The sequence below is a fragment of the Anolis sagrei genome, chromosome 4 (assembly GCF_037176765.1).
Source record: "Anolis sagrei isolate rAnoSag1 chromosome 4, rAnoSag1.mat, whole genome shotgun sequence".
Taxonomy (NCBI): Eukaryota; Metazoa; Chordata; class Lepidosauria; order Squamata; family Dactyloidae; genus Anolis; species Anolis sagrei.
The window spans coordinates 62,370,201-62,384,357 of record NC_090024.1 but is presented as its reverse complement, the minus strand read 5'-3'; the positions used below and the strand labels follow the sequence as shown (position 1 = coordinate 62,384,357).

The window sequence follows — 14,157 nt, the reverse complement described above, 5'->3', positions numbered from 1 at the left end:
AACCAATGCCTTTGAATTATGTGATAACATTCCCAGCCTGCTTCCAATTCTGTACTGAATATTATAATGTCTGTTATACATCACATAGGAGGAAATCATCTAAAATTACACAATTTGTTGTAACCTGTTTCTAGTTCTCTCTGCTGAATGGTAAGATAATTTGATATCTTTTTGTTTCATAGTATTATGATTTTTTAATTGAATGGACCAAATAATATCTGGAGGGATTGATTGAGAAGCAGGGAGGCATAATTTTCCCCATAGAACATTCAGGTGAAAATTTTAATCTTCCCATTCACATTGAGCTGTGTGGGCCGTGAAGCAAAACCCTCATGTTTTGTAAGTGAATAGATTATAAATTTAGCAGTTCATCTGTTCTTTGCATAATGACAGAAAATTCATGCTCACAGTAACTTCAACGTAGTTTGGGTGGTCTTGGAGATGATTCCTTCCTTCCCTAAATAGGATCCTGAATGGATTTGAGAAGATCCACTTGCATTTTGCATGAAATTTGGGCTGGAAGGAAATTGGAAGATGATTCAGTTGCTCAATCCCTACATATTTGAGTTCTAGCTGATAAATTTCATGCCTTTGTATTTATGCAGAATGCTAGCACGGTCTATAATATAAACAAAGAGTTTTCAAGAGATCCAGAAAGCATGGAAAGGGTTAATAATGTAGAGATAGCTAATTAGCTTGAAGAAGTACAGTTACATCTTACAGATTTATTATGTTGATCCAAACAAACAGGTTGTATTAATATTAAACATCACCGAGTAAATAATAACAAAAATGGGGATGTTAGTGGTTATATATGATAATTTTATCCATCCTGTGGGCTAGTTCAGACCAAATACTTATCCATGCTTCAGTATTGTAATGAGCCTTGGGCTCCTGCATATTTCCCTGCCCTGTTCTCAGGGCACAAACAGTAGAAATGGAAAGCATCCCTTTTCAGGTTGGGTTAAAAAAGAATTCAGATTAAAGCCATATTGTAATTTATTCGTATCATAATGACCTTCTTAACCAAGAGCACATGCCTAACTCAGAAATACAGCTGAGGATCAACTGTGACAATACAATTCCTACCAACATTTCACAGACAAAAAACTGGAAAATGTATAGCCAAGCAACATCAGAGTGTGGTCAAGATGTTCAAAGTTATTAATGAGGAAGAGCACACAAGCTAGAAAAGGGTTCAGCAGTTTACTTTTGCCTGAGTCAGCAGGGAAAGCCAAGCTTCCATTCTTTCTCCTCCTCTTCCCCCTACTTTTACACTTTGGTCTCTGGAATTGTATTCAGTTGCTTGCAGCTTTGAAGGAAGCTAAGAACAGGGGGGGGGGGGGGAGTAGATGGAAAAAAGAGAAATTGGGCATTTTAAAAGTAGTTTTTAAAAGTGGAATAAAAGAAGAATAACATGGATCCTCCTCACCAAATCAGAACAGTTAGAGGGTATGCAGCACACTGTTGAAATAAAACCTCTCTCAGCCTAGAAATTTACTTAGGACAACCTTGGCCTAACCTTGACTGGGAGAGCTTTGGATGTGACATAACTTCCCTCTCGCTCTACTCTTTGATGTGGCATTATACTTGAACTAGCACCATGAATCTTGAAAATGTATACACTTACTGTTTTTAATATGGGCATGACATTTCTAGGTTTCTTCTTTTGTTTTTCATCAGTATCAGATACTTAGAGGCATTTGAGATCAGAATAGAATACATTCTACAACCGCATGGAGTATATGAAATCTATTTGGGGAAAGGCACCATGTACAAAACCAAGCTTTCCACCTCCTTATTCTCAGTGTTAATTCTTTGCTTTTTGAGATTGAGTTTAACTGATCTTGTCAATAACTGTTCATTATATTTGCTAGAAGTTTTTCCTGGTCACACTAATGTACATGTGACATTTCTCTGAGAGAGTATATTTTAGACGGCTATCATGGTTAGTTGTGCTTTGGAATGATTCAGTATTGCTCCAACCTTGCTGGCATATCTCAAAGGCCTATTGCTACTTCAGTTCTTGCAAATCTTCAAATGGTACTTGGATGTGATTCAGATTAATTGTGTGTTAGATGACATCTCCTGTGGTGTCTACGGTCTCAGTGACACTTTCTGTTAAGGATTAATTTATCATTAGTTAAAGAGATCATACAACATGCTGAGCATTAAGTCAATTGGACAACTCATATTGTATATTCCAAGTATGTTCTTATAACACTTTCCAGAGGGAGAATATTCTGGCCAAGTCTCATATGCTTGGAACCTGAACCAAAAATAGCCTACAATAAATGTAAATTTTCTTTTTTTTTAAATTGAAGTTGGCTCAATATTTAGTTCACCCTGCACTGGAATTAATCAGATCATTGGCTTAAGTAAGGATTCAACAGGGGTGATGAACCTTTATCATGGTATACATTCATACAAGATGACTTCCTTATTTGCATGTGGGTCTATTATAAGTATATGACTATGTACATTAGAGCAGACATATATCTGAAAGTTAATACTAGAAATAAAACTGAGTATGTTAGAAGTTAGAACAAATATATATTTAGTAATTCTTGCCACTCAGACACCAAGCTGGAAACTGTCTAAAATCAATCAGACATGTGTACGTGATTTCACTGAATGACTAGTAGGCATAGTTTACTTATTGTAAGTAAACACCTCCAATAATAGTTGAGGGAAATTAAAGATCTACACTTTCCTTTAATGGGATCTGGATATCACTTCTATGTTTTATCAATAGAAGAAAAGTTGATTATTTTAATAAGGACTCAGAAAAACATTTGTATAATTCTTGAAAAAACTATAGTACCTCACAACCTCTGAGGATGCCTGCCATAGATCCAGGTGAAATGTCAGGAGAGAATGCTTCTGGAACATGGCCATACAGCCTGAAAAACTTACAGCAACCCTATGGTACAATATATCCTTATGGTCATTTTTTGTAAGTGGGTTGCACTTTCTTCAGAGAGAGATGTATTGTCATGTGTTAAAAGTAGACATATGAAACCAAAGTATACACTTGAATTTCAAATAATTATTCACAATACTTTGAAATTGAACAACCCTTCCATAATGTACATGAAAGATAGGATGAAAAGGAAAACATTACCATTTATGCACATAGAAAATGTTATGTTCCAACAGTTGTTAGTAGAAACTTTTGGTTTTTCGGGATCATGATATATTTTGTGGATTTAATGTGTAAGTTAATGTTTTCTGAAGCAGGTGTTCAATCTCAGAGCTTTAAGCATAAACTCCATAATTTATGTAATGACTCATCTGGTTATCATGATGTCTGCAAAAAGTAAATCCATCTGTTTTTGTTCTTTGTTGGTTACTCTTTCAGCAACGTCTTTTAAATAACTTAGATTTTACAAATCTGCATTTCCCTTTTTCATGTCAAATACTTATGACTATATGTTGTCTGATTAGTTTTCAAACTTATATTCAGTTAGTATCTTTTTCATATTATCTCTGTTTCTGCAGTGACCCATATCAGAAGTCACAACCTCATGTATCTAAATATATTAGTTGCCCTCATATAAGAGAGGAGCCACTGGAATTATTTTAGTCAGAGTTGGAGCAGTTTGTATCTTATCTCAGATCTCAGTTAAGGTCACAAATTGCCAGATACTACCTGTCTTATTAATGCCCAGTACATAGATAAAGGAAATATATGGCCAAACTTGCAATCTGGTGTTAAGGATTTGCTAATCAATCATTAGACTATAACAATTCACACATATACACACAATTGATTTATAATAAAGATGACAATTAAATGTAATTCACATTCCAAGTATTTCCTGACAGAAGAATCCATCCATCAGAGCCTTTTAAAGGTTTTTTTCCATAGCTGTAAAAGATAGAGTGACTATTATGTATTTTATACATGAACTGTGCATGCCAAATTCTTAGATATGTATTGGTTTTAACATGACTACTTGTGGAATGACTCATTAAAACACAGAGGCTGACCTCACAGCCTCTGAGGATGCTTGCCACAGAGGCAGGTGAAACATCAGGAGAGAATGCTTCTGGAACATGGCCATACACCCTGAAAAACCTATAACAACACAACACAACTGAACAGCATTGAAGCATTCATTTGGGTTGTGTCCAACATAATTTGGTTGCACTCAAGTTTCTCTGAAATTAATATGAAAAGTTAGTTGTGACTAATGTAACTTCCTTTATTCCTGTGGAAACCATGTATAATAAAAAAATTGGACCCAGTCTATTGATTAGTAGCCATTAAGAGATGCAATAATAACAGTTATAATAAACTAACCAGAAATATGTGTATTAGCTACAACGGCATTTTACATTTTTTTTTGTTCTCCATTTCTCTAGGTCTTTGATGGGGATCTTTTAGTAACATAACTACTGACATTCAGATGACTTTGAGATTGCTTTTGGATCAATGATGAAAGGATTATCTGGCAGTCGCAGTCACCACCATGGGGTTGCGTATGAACCACCATGTGACTCTTTGGTACATCACTCAGACAGGAAGCCATATTTGTTAAATCCTGTGGATCATCATCCATCAGATCACTCTTACTACGCACAGAGAAACTCTTTTCAAGGAGAGTGCATGGTTCCCTACAACGATCAGATTGCTAGCAGCACATTTCCTCGGAGACATTACAATTCTCATAATGAGCTTAAGGATGAATGCGCTTTGGTGCCACATGGATCAGCCGGCAAAGGGAACCGTATCCCTGCAAATCTTTTGGACCAGTTTGAAAGGCAGCTCCCTCTTAACCGAGATGGCTACCATACGTTACAATATAAAAGAACTGCCGTCGAACATCGTAGCGATAGTCCTGGAAGGATCCGCCACTTGGTTCACTCTGTTCAAAAACTTTTCACAAAGTCTCACTCCCTTGAAGGCCCATCAAAGGGTAGCATCAATGGGGGCAAAGCAAGCCCAGAGGAGACGCAGTCAATGAGGTACGGAAAGCGTAGCAAGAGCAAAGACAGGAGATCAGAAGGAAAATCCAGATCAAATGCATCTGGATGGTGGAGTTCAGATGACAACTTGGATAACGATGTTTGCCTTTACCATGGACCAAGCGGGGTTATGACTATGGGAAGATGTCCTGACCGTTCTGCTTCTCAGTACTTTATGGAAGCCTATAACACTCTTAGTGAACATGCTGTAAAGCCTTCCAGAAGCAATAATGATGTCAAATGTTCCACCTGTGCAAACCTGCCAGTAACTTTGGATGCTCCGTTAATGAAAAAAAGCTCCTGGTCCTCTACGCTGACAGTGAGCAGAGCTCGTGAGGTCTACCAAAAAGCTTCCATGAACATGGACCAGACAATGATGAAATCGGAAACTTGTCAACAAGAACGCTCTTGCCAGTATCTTCAGGTACTGTATGTATTACTGCTTCTAGTGTTTATGCTGCCTCTGGTTCCATGCATGTCAATCCCACTAAGATGAGGCTGCAAATGAAAAAATGACAGTGGGAGTTCATCTATAGACACATTATGAATAAATCTGCATTTTTGTTGCTAAGAGTCAGATGAATACATACAATAAGGCATAACATATGAAAAGAACAAGAGCTCTCTGAATAATTTGGGGCGATTAAATAGGCACTCAATACATACAAAAACAGCACAGCAGGTCACAAGGGAACCAGAGGTAGCAAAGCTTTCACTTAGCTTTACAGTCTCAATGAACTGTATATTTTCAGTACTGATATTCATTAGCTTTTGTGATCTGAGGATTTGTCTTTGCTTTAAGATTTTGTGATGAAAAACTGGAGCCCCTTTGAACATAGTGTTTTGTACATTGTGAACCAGCCTACTATCTGTTTTGTCACAGTCACAAAACAAAAATAAAACCCTCATGGAATAATTATATGAGTTACCAGATTGGTGATTCTAGCTATTATTCCTTTAAAAAAAAACTAGCACTGACTAGGAAAAAAAAGCAAAGCTTAAAGTCTGAAATTATTGAATGTTCTGATTATACTCTTTAAGAGTACATCACTTACTCCCTCACAAGCTGTTTGCAGTTAATAAAGCGTCACTATTTTTCTCCAGTATTGTATCTTTAAATGTCAAGAATCAGATGTCTGCTCTTGGAGCTATCATACTGCCGGTTAATGTTTGTAGCAAGAACGTGGAAGAGAAAATTAACACGGTTTCAGTCTTCCAAGATCTGTGGATTGTTTTTTATGCATTTTATTTGGGAGCAGACATGGCACATCTAACAGTGCATGGACAGTGGAGTAATGTTAAGCAAAGAAGAGAAAAGACCATGAGGAAAAAAGAGGTTTGAGCTAAGAAATCTTTGCTGTGATTGTGATTTCTTTAATTAGCCAGAGGCATGCTATACTGTTCTGTTTGCCTGCTATTTAATTCTCTTTATGTGCATTGTATATTGCAGGTTAGTTGTCTCTTGTGTTTACCTTTATGAAACCTTCTGTAATTACATGTTGGCACTTGAGTCTATACCTGGGCAAATAAGAGGCTTCTGCTATCTTCTTAAAGATGCCTGGCTTAGTTATAGTTCAAATGACCTAGAAATTAAACCAGGGTACCAGGCTGCAAGAGGTTGTGTTTTAGTACAAAATATGCATTCTAGATTAATTGGCATCTAAAATGATAAAAAACAGAAAACCAGCATGGTATCTATGAATGTTTTCCTGTATATATATATATATCTGTTTTCATATATATATATATATATATATATATATATATATATATATATATATATATATATATATATGTCTAGATGTGGGGTGCACTTGAAAGTAGCAGAATGATACTATACCAGGGAAGGGAAACAGATTATTTTGTGTGTCCAGCAAGAATAACATTTAAGATGCCTATTTTTTTAACAATTAACTATTTAAAAACAGTCGCTTGTTTGTTAAGAAGCGTATCATGACCCAGTATGTGATCAAGTGATAGGAATACAAGTGAAAAAATTATGCCAGCCTCATCTTTCCATGAGCCACAGGGACTTTCAGATCATAATTAATTGACAGGAATAGACTCCTGAAGTAGAATTAGAGGGCATTATCTGTGCTGCTTGGATGAATGTCCAGCAGTCCTCTAAAGCATTATGCAAAATAACAAAATGCTCTTTTGTCCATTTGACATGCACTGGAAGGGGTCTAGGTTGACTTTTAAAGTCACAAACTATTTGCCAAATTTCAATATTGTAAAAGGTTAAAAACAAACCAGATTAATTTCTTAATGGGATTTTGATTAGTACTTTGGGGATTTATTTAATTTTGAATTCCGATGGTAAAAAGCAGTTATATCAGTACAAAATATATTTATTTTTAAATGTGTACCTCTTTTCAACTGTTGAAAGAGATCACATAAAAGAGACATGTGGAGTTGGTAGTGATAATTATCCATATTTTTGATAATTTGCTTAAAGTGAAATATTACCAGATAGGTAATTTTACTGGTAGCATTCTTTGGTAGAAATTACTTGGAGTGCTGTACAGCATTTCCATACAAAATGGAAAATACTATAAGTGACAGAAGTAAACTTGGCTTGTAATGCTAAGTAACAGCTGCTTGTTACTGGTCTCATATAGGATCCAAGAGCATGACCAACTAAGATTCTATTGAATGTTAACAGGATGGGAAATCTAAAGAATGTAATAATGCAGGATTTTGTCACTGGTTGCTGTTGCCCAGGAGACAATCTGCATTCAACAAGTATGTGCTCTGTTAAGATGACAATGAGGACTTGGATGTTTTATTACATGAGCAGCAAAAATGTCAAACTGTTCATTCTATGATCTGTTCAGACCAAATCAATTAAGTTAACAGTTAAGCTGGAAATTTCATTATAGGAAGGACAATTCTAACAACTGTACTTTTTGACAAAAGTGATTGACTTCCATTGGAAGTTCAGGATTCAGTTATTAACTATATGATTTATTATTTAAATGAAAAACAGTGCTAAAGACAGGTTACATTTCTGAGTTCATTCTTTAACCAAAGCCTAGTTCTCTTGGATTTTTTTTTAAAAAACTACCCTATATACTCCTGTATGAGTTTAGAAACTTCAGCCAAAAATCAACTCCCCAGAATGGGGTCATCTTACACATGGATCAATTTTAATACTGTTCATAACTTATCAAAAAAAGGAACTATCGCTTTCTTTGAATAAAGTGGTGAAAGGCAAGAGCCTAGTCTGTCCTGGAAGGACTTCAAAGAAGCACCGACCTCCTCTACTCTCGCCTCCATTGTGCTTCTTCTGGTGTTTTAGAATTCCTGAGTGGAGGAAAAGGCAACAGCGACCAGGGGCAGCTGGCTCCTTATGGCACTATTTGTGCTTTCCACCCCAAAACGGCCCTCAACTTATACACAAGGTGGACTTATACATCGTATATACAGTACTACTTGTTCTGTTTAATCCCTAAAAATGGAAAGGTACTATTTTTAGGCCACAAGGTCCAAGTCACTTATTTTAATTCATGATTGGATTATGATACTTTAGTTAATTTTCAGGATAATTTAAATAAGATGTGGGTGGGAAGTGTGTGTCCCTTCATATTTTGTAGCCTTAATGGAATATTCTGTGATGAGAAATGCTTGAAGTTATTCCTAACTCTGTTTTAAACTAAGAAAAGCAGTTTGGATAGCATTATTTTTGTATCTAGATAACCCCCTGTGTTTTTCTTCAGGAACCACACAAAAGTTTCACTTTTACTCCAGTTAACCACTTTTGGAAATTTGTAATCCTAGGTCTTTTGCTGGGAAACCATATGATAATCAATAAAATAAAAAAAGGGTGAATAAGTAGATGAGATTATAGAGGAGAGAGAAAGGGATAACTTGAATTTTTAGTGAGATGAATTAGTATAGTAATTTTCAAAGCTCCATACTCCTGTTTCTTTCTCTCCATAGCTCATAACAAAGATGGAATTTGATTATGATAAGGCTTTTAAGAGAATAATTTAAATACATAAATAAATAACTTAATTTATATTCTGCCCTATCTCTCTGAGGGGACTCAGGGTGGCTTACACCAACTGAAGGCAAACATTAATGCCTATACAATAAAACTACAAAACAAATACATTGACAAACCACACAGAACCCAAAATAAACTGACATATACCACTTTAGACTCACATAAATCAAATTAAACCCACATTTAACTTAAATGCAACATTGTTTTCTTTTCTTCTACTGTGAATTCCATTACATTAGCTTATGAATGATTGGCTTAAGCATATTAACTCTTCTCAACTAATACAAGTAGTTTAACGCAATATGTTTGAGTCTGAATATTTTTACCTGTATACTATTTTAAACAAAATTTAAATAAAAAATGAGTGAAACAGGTGGTTCTATTAGTTTGTGCACACACAGCCCATGTGTGTACAAACTAATAGAACCACCTGTTTCACTCATTTTTACACACACACACTCAAACATGCACACATGCTTACATGCGTATGCATTTCAAGTCAGTCTGCTAGTAATGATAACATAGATGGATAGGATATTGGGATAGATACTTTTTGTTATTCTTTTACCTGATTACAAAGACCGTGTGAAAACGTATTCCTGGTGGTTCCATATAAATCTACGATTCAGTTGAAGAGTTTCAATGCTTTGTTGTATTTATTCCGATTCTGTGGGTTGCCTTTCTAACTGAGATTAGACATGAAACAATACTTCTTCGTTTTCAGATATTCCTGAAGACTTTTCTTTTGTCAATGTGTGTGTTTTAATGTTTTTGCAGTGGCATTTGAGGTCTTATATGTCAGTGAAGTGATGAATTCATCTCTAGCTTGAATGAAGTCTTTCCATGGTGCTGAATTCTGTACCCAAAATAGGTCCAATGCTTTGAATGGTTCCTGTAAACATCTGATTCAGAACATTCAGTACATTTCACCCATAATGGTGGCAGCAAATACACTTTCAGATCGAACAAGTCAGACATGACATCAGCAGTTAGCTTCAGAAATAGTAGTATTTAAGAAAAGCTGAAACAACCAAAGCAATCAGTAAACAGGTAGGTGGCACTGAGGCCCTTTGAGATAGCACGACAGCAAGAAAAAATATTGAAGACAAGGTAGATGAAAAGGAAATTGACATCAGTCATCAAGTATAAGTTAGCAGAGGAATGAACCTCTTGAAGGATCTATCAAAGGAAAACTTAGCACTATTGATTTTAGACATTTGATACTCTCACCTCAGAAGTGTCCATTGAGTGCAAAAATCAGGATAAAGCTGCCAAGTGTGTAGATTTGAGGCTGCACGTTTTAGACAGATTTGCTGAGGTCTTTGTGCATGAAATTTCTCAGATAAGCGCTAACTTCAGTGCAGTTACTGAATGACAGTTTTTAATAACCCCTGTGTTATTGTGTTACTAGTATGAGAATATAGGTAGAAAGTTTGGCCTGGTTGAGCATATTCAAACTCAAGCCTTGCCTTCAACTTTCTGTGAGACATTAGGGTGCTAAATGCTTCAGAGAGGAGAAATGTAGTCCTTGTCATCTTCAAGAAAGTAGAGCTAGTCTTACCTAGAGTAAATCTATTGAAATCCATGGGAATTATGATTAAAATTTCTGTTTAGGTTTCGTTGATATTAGGGAAGTAATTGAAATTCGTGGGGCTTAAGTTGGGTGTTGATTAAAATGCTGTAATTAAAAAGTCTCAGTCATTTCAGTATGTTTACTCTAAGAAGAAGCAATATTAGATTTAAGGCATAGTGATTAATCTGTTTTCATAGAGTCATAGAATCATAGAGTTGGAAGAGACCACATGGGCCATCTAGTCCAACCCCCTGCTATGCAGGAAAGCATCTTCAAAGTACCCCTTACAGATGGCCATCCAGCTTCTGTTTAAAATCCACCAAAGAAGGCCCTTCCACCACATTTTGAGGCAGAGAGTACTACTGCTGAACAGCTCTTATAGTTAGGAAGTTCTTCCTAATGTTCAGGTGGAATCTCCTTTTCTGTAATTTGAACCCATTGCTCTGAGTCCTAGTTTCATCATGTCACCTCTCAACCTTCTCTTCTGCAGGCTAAACAAAACCAGCTCTTTAAGATGCTCCTCATAGGGCCTGGTCTCCAGACCTTTGATAATTTTAGTTGTCCTCCCCTGGACATCTTCCAGGTTGTCAATGTCCCTTTTGAACTGTGGTGCCCAGGATTGGACACAGTATTTCAGGTGAGGTCTAACAAAAGCAGAATACAAAGACAACATGGCTTCCCTCAGTCTAGACACTATATTCCTTCTGCTGCATCACAAAATCCCATTGGCTTTTTAAGCTGCTTCATAACACTGTTGGCTCTTGTCAACTTGTTGTCCACGAAGACTCCCAGATCTTTCTCACATGGACTGTTGTTGAGTCAGGCATCATCCATTCTGTATCTTTGCTTGTTTTGTAACAAACTATCTCTACAGTTATCCCTCCACAATTGCAATTTTGACTTAAGGATTTGATATTCATGGATTTGATTTTTAAAAATCCTTCTAAGAATCTCTAGGTCCTCTAGTGGAACTCTGTGATCCATGTCCTCCAGTTTCGTTGATATTAGATTTCAAGAAATAACAGCTCTCCCTAGGAATCTCTACATCCTCAAGAGTGATTCTGTGATCAACTTCCAACAGCAGTCAACAATAGACTCATGCTGAAACACCTAGAAATTCCTTGAAAGGTGTTCCTAGAGAGGTGTTCATTTTCATGAGGATCCTGTGTCCCTAATCCCAGTGAGTTGACTGTACATCAATACATTGTTTTAACCATGTATAGAAACTTTGACTGTAACAAGAAAATGCCACAAATCTCCCATCTGAGGCAAAGTTTTGAGCACTTTTGTATGGTGCTTGTTATCTGGATCTGTTTCAGCTGGAAGTTTCTATAATTTTGGCACTGATTGGCTCCTTGAGCATTTGTTGAGAGAGAGAGAAAGAAAAATTCTAGATTTCTTGGCAGAAAGACTTCCAAAGTCTGGAAAAAAATAATCAATTGACTGTTGTAACTTTCTGACTTCCTGTCCAGCTTGAGATTGGAAACATCACTTTTTCTACTTTTCTACTTTTCTGGTGCTGTCTGACAGTAGGTTCCAGACACTGTGTAAAAATATGTTTCCATTTCATTTATTCCATGCATTCCATTGTGCATCTTGTTGTACAGAATGATTTCCATCATTCTGCCTCACATTTCCATCATTCAGTTTCACATTTTCATGAAGTGGCTTCTTGAGGTCATCCAGAGATTTGGAGTCATAATAGACCATATTCATCATTAGACTGATCGTTCTATTTTTGCTTTAAATTTGAGCCAGTTGTGACAATGAGGTACCAAATAAATAGATGGAGTCAAAATCTTGACAAAATAGAGGTGTTGTTGGTGGGTGCTCAATATGTCAGAAAGCTGTTTGGACCTGTTCATGTTGTGTAGGATTGTATTTCTCTCCAGAATAATGATCATATCATTAGAATAGCCTTGAATCTGGTCCTGTTGAATCTGGGAGCTGTGGGAAGAACCAGCTCTTGCACAGAAATAACCTTTGACAATTATCTGTCATTTTCTAATATAGTATCTAGATTGGATTAACATAACATGCTTACATGGATCAGTTTCAACCAGGTTTAAACTGTCCAACTCTAGAATGCAGGTGTTAAAAGTTTATATGTTTGTTTCTAAGTTTAATTAAGAATCTAGTTTTTAACTTTTTGGGCCATTTGAAATCTTCCATATATGTCTTATCTGCTCATTTCAGAATCCAACATCAGTAGTTCTTATAGCTTTCAGAAGAGGAGTGTGTGACAACCAAGTATTAAGGCAGTTCTGTTTAGTAACCTAGCAGTTGTTTCTTGTGTTAATTGAAGTTTCCAGTAAATTTTCAAAAACAATCTCAAGTACAACACATTAGAGCAGGCCAAGCTCATTGAAACAAGCAGAAGTTGAGATGAGGGTATCCAATAAAAGAGAGCAGGTTAACTCTTGGCAAAATACCAAAATACGCTCTTCCTACGGACATTAGACTAGCACCATCTCTAATGGTATTCCGCAAAAAAGTGAAGACCTGGCTGTTTGACAGGCGTTTGAATAATTAGTGCAATGATTGGTTAATGAACACTGGAATGGAACAATGGATGACGAATCTGGAACATTTTTTTGATGACGAGACGACAGTGAATGGGTATTGTAGTAACTGTTTATTAATTGTGTTAGGTTGTTAACTGTTTCTATACTGTAGCACTGAATTTTTGCTGTTCGTATTTGTTGTGAACCACTGTGAGTTGCATTCGGGCTGAGAACAGCGGTATATAAGTAAGATAAATAAATAAATAAATAATACTACTTCAGAAGCTGACAGTATGAGCTAGAGGTGAAAAGATAATGTGGTGCTCATATATTCATTCATTCATTCATTCCTAGCCCACCTTGCTCACAATATGGGATCCAAAACAGCTTATAGCATGGAATGAAACAAAATACAAATTAAAAAAACCATTTATAATACAAAAATTATATCAAAAAAACAACCATACAAGACAGGGACATTTTATATTAAAAGACAATACTATCAAAACGATAATTCAGAATAGTTTTTTTTAAAATATAGTAATTACAGAGAAAAGAATAGTCATCCGCACATCCACTGTATTTAAAAAACCTTTCTGCCACAACTAGTTAACAGCCAAAGGTCTGATAATGCAGGATCAATATTATCAGACATGTTCTTTTTCAGGGTTAACGTTTCTGTCCAAGTGAATTAAAAAAAAATCTAATGCTCCTGTTGTTTCACCTCCTGCTTGTTGGCAGGAGTTCATCAAGAGCTTGGCAAAGTGAAAAGATGGAGTCTGGTCCTGTGGTGCTCTCAAACAACTGATGCTTGGATTTTGATACAAAAAGGCATAACTTCCATTGGTTACAGTGGTAGAAGAAGGCTTGACCTGGATAGGACTATATCCCATCATTGGTAACCCAACTGTTGCCAATGAACCGTTCCCATGCTCCATGCTGGCAGACCCTCCCGGACCAGAGAGATGCTACATGGGTACAATCTCTGTGTGAATCCACCATTACCTGGGGACCAGGAAAGGTCCCCTGGCCCGATGATGGCCCTGGCCTGTGCCACCTTTACACCCAAGGCCCTTAATAGAACTCTACCAGGTGTGGCA

General features: G+C 36.4%; 1 protein-coding gene across 4 annotated transcripts in view; it reads left to right on the top strand.

Annotated features, from left to right (window-relative positions):
* The window catches only part of DLGAP1 (DLG associated protein 1), a 360,663-nt gene that overhangs the window by 221,226 nt on the left and 125,280 nt on the right, over positions 1-14,157 (top strand). For all 4 annotated transcript variants that reach the window (XM_060775114.2, XM_060775115.2, XM_060775112.2 and 1 more), the window contains one exon: positions 4,369-5,395. In XM_060775114.2, coding sequence (XP_060631097.2) covers positions 4,439-5,395 — 957 coding nt within the window. In that variant the 5' untranslated portion in view covers positions 4,369-4,438. The remainder of the gene's footprint in view (positions 1-4,368; positions 5,396-14,157) is intronic.